The following is a 9,704-nucleotide window of genomic DNA, read 5'->3' on the forward strand; positions in this document are numbered from 1 at the left end:
CTTTTTAAAAATGCAAAAAAAGTATTTCATTTCTATTTAACTTTGACTTGTTTTTATTCCATCTTTTCATTGTTCAGAAAAAAATTAATAAATGGAAATCTACCCAGATACATGGAGCCCATGGATAGAGTGAATTTGATTGTGGTTGATGAGAAGTGTAAATATAAACCATTCTGACATCCTGTTGGATTGAACTCACTCCATCACACCTGTGTGACACAAATCACATCACACTTCAGCAGGACAGACTGTGGCACAGTGATTCACAACCAGGGGTACAAATACCCCTTGAGTTAAGCGAGCATATTACAGGGGTACGTGGAAAAATTTCCCAGGTGCTCAAAAAAATAAGTAAAAATCACAATGCGGAATTTATGGATTTGACACAAAATTGAATCCAGTATAAAAAGCAGAATCTCACAGAATTTGCTCATTTCGGTGAGTTTCTGATGTATTTTGGACGTTGCTGTTTTCTGCACCTGCCATTACCTGGTTTACTTATTTAATTACTTATTCACTTTCAAGGCAACGTTTTTTATGTTTATCTTTAATCTTTCTTTGAAAAGAATAAAATGCCTGAGAATTAAATGTTTTATGGGGTTAAATAAATAATTTTCATTTGATAAACAGTTGTTGTACATTATAGTTTTGCAGAATCGTCATTACGTTTGACTGAAGGGGTACGTGTGGTATTATAAAATGGTTTTGGGGTAAACAAGTCTAAAAAGATTGGGAACCACTGGGGTAGAAGATGTAGCCCAGAATGAAGATGACCGTGGCTGAAACAAGTAGTCCAGCCTGGCCCTTACCTTCCCATGCAGTTCCGCTCAATTTTAATTTCCCTTACCAGGCTAAGTCTGGTCAGTTAATTACAATTTTTTTTGAAATTTTAATTTAAAATTATACTCATTATTGACTTTAGAAGAAAAATTGTGTCTCTCTCTGTGTGTATGTGGGGTGGGGGTGCTATAAACCCTGTGGCACAGCACAAGATTTTATCTTTAATGGCCTTTTTTATTGTGTTCATTACTTTTATACTTTAAGTAGTTTTAAAACCAGTACTTTATACTTTTACTTGAGTAAAAAGCTCGAGTTAGTACTTATACTTCCAAAAAAGTATTTTTAAACCCTAGTATCTATACTTCTACTTAAGTAATGAATGTGAATACTTTTGACACCTCTGGTAAAGCCTTAAACAAAATCACTTTTACTAGGACTGAACAGGAGATCGACAGGCGGATTGGCGCAGCGTCTGCTGTAAAGCGGGCGCTGTACCGGTCCGTCGTGGTGAAGAGAGAGCTGAGTCAGAAAGCGAAGCTCTCGATTTACCGGTCGATCTACGTTCCTACCCTCATCTATGGTCATGAGCTTTGGGTCATGACCGAAAGAACGAGGTCCCGGATACAAGCGGCCGAAATGAGTTTCCTCCGCAGGGTGGCTGGGCTCTCCCTTAGAGATAGGGTGAGAAGCTCGGTCATCCGGGAGGGACTCAGAGTAGAGCCGCTGCTCCTCCACGTCGAGAGGAGCCAGTTGAGGTGGCTCGGGCATCTGGTAAGGATGCCTCCTGGACGCCTCCCTGGTGAGGTGTTCCGGGCACGTCCCACCGGGAGGAGGCCCCGAGGACACGCTGGAGGGACTATGTCTCTCGGCTGGCCTGGGAACGCCTTGGGGTTCCCCCGGAGGAGCTGGAAGAAGTGGCTGGGGAGAGGGAGGTCTGGGCCTCCCTTCTGAAGCTGCTGCCCCTGCGACCCGACCCCGGATAGGCGGAAGAAAATGGATGGATGGATGGATGGATGGATGGATGGATGGATGGATGGATGGATGGATGGATGGATGGATGGATGGATGGATGGATGGATGGATGGATGGATGGATGGATGGATGGATGGATGGATGGATGGATGGATGGATAGGACTGAACAGAAGCTCAACTTTTGTGCACCTGTATTTGCCTGCAAATAAAGCTTATAATGATGTCTGTAGGCCTATATATCATCATCGTTCATTTGATCAAAAATAAAATGACCGATAAAAACCTCAAGAACAGTGTTGGATATTTTAAACAGGGAAATTTAGCCATTCATCCTGCTTGGTTCTACAAATCAAAATAGCACTTTTAACAGCATTGTACTTTATATCATATTCCACTCCATCTTCAGTACAGATATAAGGAGCTGTTGTAAACCAGCACTACTTGGACTAACTCAGTGTTTCACCCAGCATACATCCAATGTTACAGGCTCTCAGCTGTGTAGAAAGATCATCAACATATACATTAAACAAAAGTGGAGACAATATCCCACCCTGTCTAACACCACTGCTAACACCAAAAGGGGAAGAAATACTATTTCCCCATTTAACCTGCGTCTTCTGATGAGCATACCAGTAAGAAAGAATCCTGACAATATATCCAGGAACTGCCATCTGATTAATTTATTAAAAGTTTTCTGTGGTTCACTCTATCAAAAGCTTTTGAGGCATCAATAAAACACATAAGAATAGATGAGTTTTTGTCTCTATACAAATTCAGTATTTCTTTAAGTGCACACGTCAGTGCCATGCTTTGGTTTGAACCCAAATTAATTATCCTGGAAAGTAATGAACCCACTTATTCTATCAAACAAAATTCTTTCCAGCACTTTTGATAAAACACTGGCTAGTGCAACTCGTCTGTAATTATCCAGGCAACTTGTTTTTCCACCCTAATCTTTATTAAACAGGGACGAGCAAAATAGACAGCATTGTATCTGGGAGTATGCCATGGATCATCAGGACCTGAAAGACAGAGCGCTAAGTGAGGAGCTAATCTTAAACTAGCATGTTTTCACTGTGATCTAATCCACAAGCTTCATTATCAGAATGTCCATGCACTTCATCAGTCAACATATGTTCATGTTTACCAGTGTCGCATTAATCCTCATATTGTTAATTTTTTATGCAATTAAACAATGCATTATGCTGTCTCCACGCTGCAATATTATCTGCAATATGCAATAAGGTAATGTAAATTCAGGAAACAGTAAAATGTAAAAGCAACACACGGAAATAAAAAGTCGTGGGAAAAAATCATATAAAAAATAATAATAACGGACACAAACGCATCTACAAGTAAAAGGAAAAATTAAACAATACATATTTTTTAAAACAATAAAATGTAAATTATGTCCTAAAATATATAATTTATTGGAACTAAGCTGGAAAATAAATATGAAAGTCAATTAAACTGTAAAACATGAAGAAAAAGTTCTCCTTTTTTAATATAATTGGTGCTTATTGGTCACTTAATATATATCTGCTTTTATTTCTAATTATGTCATATAAAATCATGAATAAATGTATATTTTATCTTTTTCATCTTTTTATTTTCAGATAATTTTGATCCTTACTCCAGATCAGTAGATGGCGGTAATGCCCTCTTTCCGTTGTTTGCTGACCACCGTCAAAYACAAAAAGAAGAAAAGAACTAAATGGACCAATCATAATGTGACACGTCAGTTCTACTCGGTCTTCTTTCAGCGCTCCGACTAGCTYTGTTCTTACCTGAATTAAATGATTTCTATGAGTTTTAAAAGCAACAGGAAATAAAAAGGTAAGCGTCATAGTTAATAAGTGAAAATGCGGCTTCTTATTTTTTCCCCCGAAGGCTTCTCTGTCAGCAGTCCGTGTGTGACCTGTTGTGGCTAACAGTGAAGCTAGTGAAAGTTAGCCGTTAGCTTTCAACTTTCTACGGACCATTTTCATTCAGTCTGACACAACATCTGCGATTAAAAGGTGGGATTGAGCCCCTGCTAATACCTTTTTACACTCGCAAATTGAGCCGTTTGTTTTTACGCATATATATATATATATATATATATATATATATATATAAATAAGCTGAAATCATGCATTGCTACACATACTAATGTAGCAACGCTCACCATGCTGCAGATGTGTAATTAAACCCGAAAGGGAAACGTTTGGAAATCAACACAAATAATGTCCCGTGGCATTGTGTTTAAGAAAATGGTAATATTCTCCGTGGAGTTAAACTAGCAAAGCGCCAGTCATTAATCTTTAAATAACCACATCACCTCTGAGTCATGATTTACTGTAAAGAACAAGTGCTGCTTCCTGGAGATCATTTCAGCCACTGATATTATAGGAAGTGCTTTTCAATTCCCTTTATCTTTATCTCAAGAATACAAGAAAACGTTATTAATCCCAAAGGGAACTTAAATAAAAATGTTCAAGCTTTTCAAGCTCCAGGAGAAATTGTGTCCCTCTTTTTGTTTCAGGTTGTCTCTCTAACACAGCTCTATAGTCTCCTTAGACCTGGTGACCTTATATAAAGGAGAAGTCACGACCTCTGACACTCAGTACAAACACAAAGCATTGCAGCCTGTGCACATCCACACAGCCCAGATCATCCCTGCGGACTATTGTTTAGCGCCACCTACCGGAAGCGGCGCGCAATGGTTTGTGGGATTGTTTGGGGGCAAACAAAAGAAAAGTAAACAATGGGACAGGTTATAAAAGTTTAAAGTTTGGATTGTTGTGCATTTTAAAATGTTTTTTTGTTGTTGTTTCGTGAGATGCCAACTTGTAATCAGAAAAAAAGACAGACTCATCCAGAACTTTTACCTGCTCTAATGTTGAAATTAGTGCCTAAAACAGCAACCTGGAGATGCAAAAATACAGGTAAGGTTATACTGCTGTGCTATATTTTCACTATTAATATAATGTAGTAATTACTATAGTATGGTACTATGTTATATCTATTGCCAGAGAAAATCCCAGTAYACAGTGATCATATTAACAATGCTGAGCAGTGGGGCTGGGTGATAAACATTTAATCTACATTAGGGTTGGGCAATATTGGCAGAAAAATAAATCATGATTAATTGTGGTATTTAGCCGATAACGATTAATTTGACGATTAATCCCCTGGACATCCTTATGTCCTGGTCACATGACCAATTTAGTGGGAAAGATTTGATCTTCATAAAAATCTGTTCCAAGTTGTGTCAAAATTACAGTCTTCAGGCTATACATCAAATTTTAAATTGTGTTGATAAATAAATGACAGAACTTTATTTTAATGTTTGTCATATTTGAAGCAGAGAGGAGCACCAAGCGGACTCTGCCTGTTGACGTTAATTGTATTAATTGTCAAGTGCCAAAAATTAATAGATTAATGTTTTTCTGACGATTAATCACACACGATACGATTATGCCCAACCCTAATCTACATATAATCTTGAGGCAGGCTGACCTATGATTATTAAATTCTGTGTTTAAAACATTCTTTTGGCCGCACATCAAATTTGGATTAAATATTAATTCAAAACATGTATTTTTGTTTTAACGGTGGTAAATGCATTTGTTGTTGTGATCTGTAGCTTTCTGTATGGTGTATTGTCCTGATGCATCTCAGTAATCCAGGTAAAAAATCTGGAGGCAGGACTCAAAAGCCTGAATTTTGCCTGAAACTCTCAGACTGAAGAAGTCTCTTGGAAGAGAGACGAAACGTTTCATTAGAGAAGAACCCGTCCAGAAGACATACAATTTTTTTTGTATGGTATATTATTAATAAACCATGCACCGTTATATGGTTGTTTTTTTAGGTAGTCAGTACCTATATTTGTAATATTAAGTGGTCAAAATCATCTCTAGTCAGTAAATATGACACGCAGCCCAGATCTCTGTAAACCACTTCAACATATTTAGCGCAAGATCTACTAGACCGMGTAGAGACAATCTTGTGTTTTCATTATTCTATATATTCAAACGTTTTCATGTGTCTGTGATCATTGTTGCACATATACACATGTAAAACACAGCACATGACCCATTTTCAGTCATTTAATTCACACACCAGCACCGGATGCCTCCAAACTGGACCATGATGCTATGCGCTAGGCAAAGATGCTGGTATCTGCGCAATAGTCCACGGGTTTTGAAAACTAAGCACAGCGACGTTAAAAGCTGTCATAAACGGGTTGTTTTGTGTGTTTTTGTCCTCAGTCCTTCATCACCACCATGGCTTCTCGAGCTGGTCCGAGAGCGACGGGCACAGATGGCAGTGACTTTCAGCACAGGGAGCGCGTCGCCTCTCACTACCAGATGAGGTTGGKTCGGTCCCGTTAACACAAACCTCTCTGCAATTTGTCGCTCTTTGTAATGATTTTTTGTTTCCTCTGATCCAGTGTAGCTCTGAAGTCTGAAATCCGTAAACTCAACATTGTCCATCTATTGATCTGGGTGCTGATGGCTGCTCAGGTGAGCGCCAATGTTTCAGGATGTGTTTGGAGTTTAATAAAAAAAAGGACAATCAACCTTCAAATCTAACGTTTTGTTTCAGGTGACAGTGAGCCAGCTGAGTCTCGTCTCTCACAAGGTGGTAGCCTCTCCATACCAGTGGGAGTACCCCTACCTCCTGAGCATAGTCCCCACAGTCTTCAGCTTCCTGGCGTTGCCTCGCAACAACATCAGCTACCTGGTCCTGTCCATGATCAGCGCCGGGCTCTTCTGCGTGGCGCCGCTGATCTACGGCGGCATGGAGATGTTCCCCGTGGCCCAGCAGCTTTACCGGCACGGCAAAGCCTACCGCTTCATCTTCGGCTTCTCCGCTGTGTCGGTGATGTACCTGGTGATCGTCATCGCCGTGCAGGTGCACGCCTGGCAGATCTACTACAGCAAGAAGCTGCTGGACCAGTGGTTCACCAGCACACAGGAGAAGAAGAAGAAATAAACTTCTGAGACGTCCCAGTAGTTCGGACAAGTTGGAGCTGAGGATTTTTGTCTGAACTATTCGAGGAAAGAGACTCAAAGAAGCTGATTTTTCCCTCCTTATATATTTGTCGGTGATGATTTCATTGTTTGGAGGAAGAAAAAAAAGTTTGGACTGTGTTAATTGTTGCCTTCGCTGTACATGAGTTTCCCTGTCATTTCATTCTTTGTTTAGAGTCCAAACTGTAAAACTGCAAGAATACAAAAGGACAACAGGTCATCAGATGCATCCGATTAAACCAAGAATCAGCAATGGATGCAATTCACCAAGTTGGTTTGTTACCATCACCTTTAATGTGCAATAAAATCACTGAAACGTCATCAAATACATTTTGAAAAAACATTTACCCTCACACCAAATCCCACAACCTGTGACTATTATATTGTTTTAAATCTGCAGAATTTTCAAAATAAAAACAGTCAAAAATATTGATTCAAAAATGTGGTATTTCTACATTAAACCCACAAAACAATAACACAAAAAAACCACTAAAGAACAGATGAACAGTAGTAATCACATCACAATCCACAGCCATCAATACAAAGCAGAAAAAATAAAAAATCTGGGTATAAAGCAGGTTTAATGTATCCTGATTTAACTGGCTCATTCCTAACAATTGTTTCATAAAGCTAATTTTTAATTCAAATTTTAAGTAATAAGTTTAACATTTACAGAATAAATGTAAATTATGAACAAATTGCCTCATGTTCAAAATTACATGTTTTGATTCATCTATAGAAGAAAAGAAATGCTTTCATTTCTCTGCTTTAAACTTTGTGCATTTTAGGGAAAAAATCTGTAAAAATATCTTAGTTTGAGAGGTCATTTGGTGCTGTAAAACATGGTTTTTAAATCAAAATAACAAAAAATGAAACAAAGCAAATTGTTGGCCTTCAAAGTTCAGATAATATATATTTTTAGTAATTAGTCTAACACATGCTGACCTAATGTACAGATATTTTATCATTTTGTGATGATTTTATTACAAAATGTAGATTAAATTTAAAAACACAAAGGACTCACTAGTCATTTCTCATTTCAAGATGCTTCCATGGAAAAATCAAACTTTTCTTTATAAAAAACTTTTTTTTCCTGTCAGAGCAATAAAGTTGCTTCAGTCTCCACCCCACCAAGAATATTTTTTAAATCTCAGTTTACTCCTGAGCTGTTTGTGTTTTTCTGCTTGCCACAGGCATAAAACAGTAATCAGTGTTGAATTTATAATTAACCTCTTACTTCCTGCTTCATACTTACAGATCCAAGAAAAAAAAAAAACTTGTATAAACATTACAAAGTAATGAACAACATGGAAATGTTTCACTGAAACAACCAGCATCTGCCGCGTAACGGCAGATATTTTATAAAGCCGACTGTCTAACTGACAGTGTTCTGTGAAAGTTTACTTAAACATGAACATATTTCCCCTTCAGCACCTGCCGCACCTGCAGACAAGAACACAAAGCTGCAGGTTAGTTTTAGGGGGGGATAAAAAAGCTTTTCTGATTTTAGCCTACATACATCTTTCTCCACCCAAAACTCTATTCAGACTTTCATCCATTTTGCTCATGTTACATTTGACTGAAACAGAACAAAACTAAAGCCACACCTCCAGGATCAGTTTCACAGTTTCCACTGATTTCCTGTTATATTTAACCAMAGCACCAATATTCAAAGAAGCCATGAAGATTAGTTTTGTGCAGAGTGATAACTGAAGAAAAATAAATTTAAAAAATGCTTTCAGCAGGATTTTTTCTTCCACATAACTCATAAAAATGTTTTAATTGTGCAGTGAAGGTCTTTGTGGAAACAATTTGAACACAACCCACCTTTTCGCCCACAGGGCCCTCGGGCACCAGCTGACACGGCAGCTCATTTTCATAATTCCTTGCCCCCGGATCAGCGCCTTTCCTCATCAGCAGCTTCACGGCTTCCACTTGATTCTTGTAGTTTTGCAGAGAGCTGACGATGTGAAGGGCCGTGTTTCCACTGAACGTCTGCAACGAACCAGGAAGGTATTTTCTCACACATCTTTTATTATCRTATTACACTTGCTCCTTTTTTTTTGCCTTGTAAATCTGGGGGTGCACCGTACTTTATTATAAAATTTTTTTAAAGAAAACACAAACCTTGACGTTCACGAAGGCCAGTGACGTCGGCTGTTCGAGAAAGATGTTGAGCAGCTCCACATTTGCATCCTCAGATGCTATGTGAAGACAAGTTCGTCCACTTTTCAGATCCTGGTGATGAAAAATATTACAAAACCTCACTTTTGTGGCCTCAACCCTAAAAAAACATTATATGGGTAGTTTGATAGAATGTGTTTGTGGAAAACACTGCAAATGTAGCCAACAATGACAAGTACTGATGTGCAAATGAAGCAACGAACCAGTGTTAAACCACTTCAACTGTACTGATGGGATGCAGATCAGCACTCGTGAGTTTTAAGACCATGGTCCTCGCCTCATCCCAGACCTGGGTTGAGCTTCTTAAAATAGTAAAAGGCTAGTTTAAAGCTAAAAGTAGAAAAAGGCTAGCTAAAACGTGTAGAGTGGTAAGCTAAAAGCTAAGAATCAACTGGCTAGTTATATGGTAAAACCAGAGGTGTCAAGTAACTAAGTACAAATACTTTGTTACTTTACTTAAGTAGTAATTTTGGTTATTTATATTTTAGTGGAGTAATTATTTTTCAGACTACTTTTTACTTCTACTTCTTACATTTTAATTCAATTATCTGTACTTTCTACTCCTTACTTTTTAAAAATGCAAAAAGTATTTCATTTCTGTTTGACTTTGACTTGTTTTTATTCCATCTTTTCATTGTTCAGAAAGAAATTATTAAATATAAATATACAGTGGGGAAAAAAAGTATTTAGTCAGTCACCAATTGTGCAAGTTCTCCCACTTAAAAAGATGAGAGAGGCCTGTAATTGAC

The 9,704-nt window shown here is 38.1% G+C and overlaps 2 protein-coding genes across 8 annotated transcripts in view; one reads left to right on the forward strand and one right to left on the reverse strand.

Moving 5' to 3' along the window:
- Positions 1–3,484: 3,484 nt before the first annotated feature.
- On the forward strand, positions 3,485–7,200 carry LOC106522884 (protein jagunal homolog 1-B). The gene is made up of 4 exons (XM_014016114.1): positions 3,485–3,589; positions 6,007–6,110; positions 6,189–6,261; positions 6,344–7,200. Exons 2-4 carry the CDS (start codon positions 6,022–6,024, stop codon positions 6,731–6,733), a joined length of 552 nt encoding a protein of 183 aa, XP_013871568.1. The 5' UTR covers positions 3,485–3,589; positions 6,007–6,021; the 3' UTR covers positions 6,734–7,200.
- nfkbiz (nuclear factor of kappa light polypeptide gene enhancer in B-cells inhibitor, zeta) overlaps positions 7,043–9,704 on the reverse strand; it is a 13,768-nt gene continuing 11,106 nt past the window's right edge. For all 7 annotated transcript variants that reach the window (XM_014016110.1, XM_014016113.1, XM_014016108.1 and 4 more), the window contains 3 exons: positions 8,899–9,009; positions 8,599–8,766; positions 7,043–8,214 (listed from right to left, as the gene is read on the reverse strand). In XM_014016110.1, the coding sequence (XP_013871564.1) occupies positions 8,176–8,214; positions 8,599–8,766; positions 8,899–9,009 (318 nt within the window). In that variant the 3' untranslated portion in view covers positions 7,043–8,175. The remainder of the gene's footprint in view (positions 8,215–8,598; positions 8,767–8,898; positions 9,010–9,704) is intronic.

Source organism: Austrofundulus limnaeus, unplaced genomic scaffold (assembly GCF_001266775.1).
Source record: "Austrofundulus limnaeus strain Quisiro unplaced genomic scaffold, Austrofundulus_limnaeus-1.0 Scaffold138, whole genome shotgun sequence".
NCBI lineage: Eukaryota > Metazoa > Chordata > Actinopteri > Cyprinodontiformes > Rivulidae > Austrofundulus > Austrofundulus limnaeus.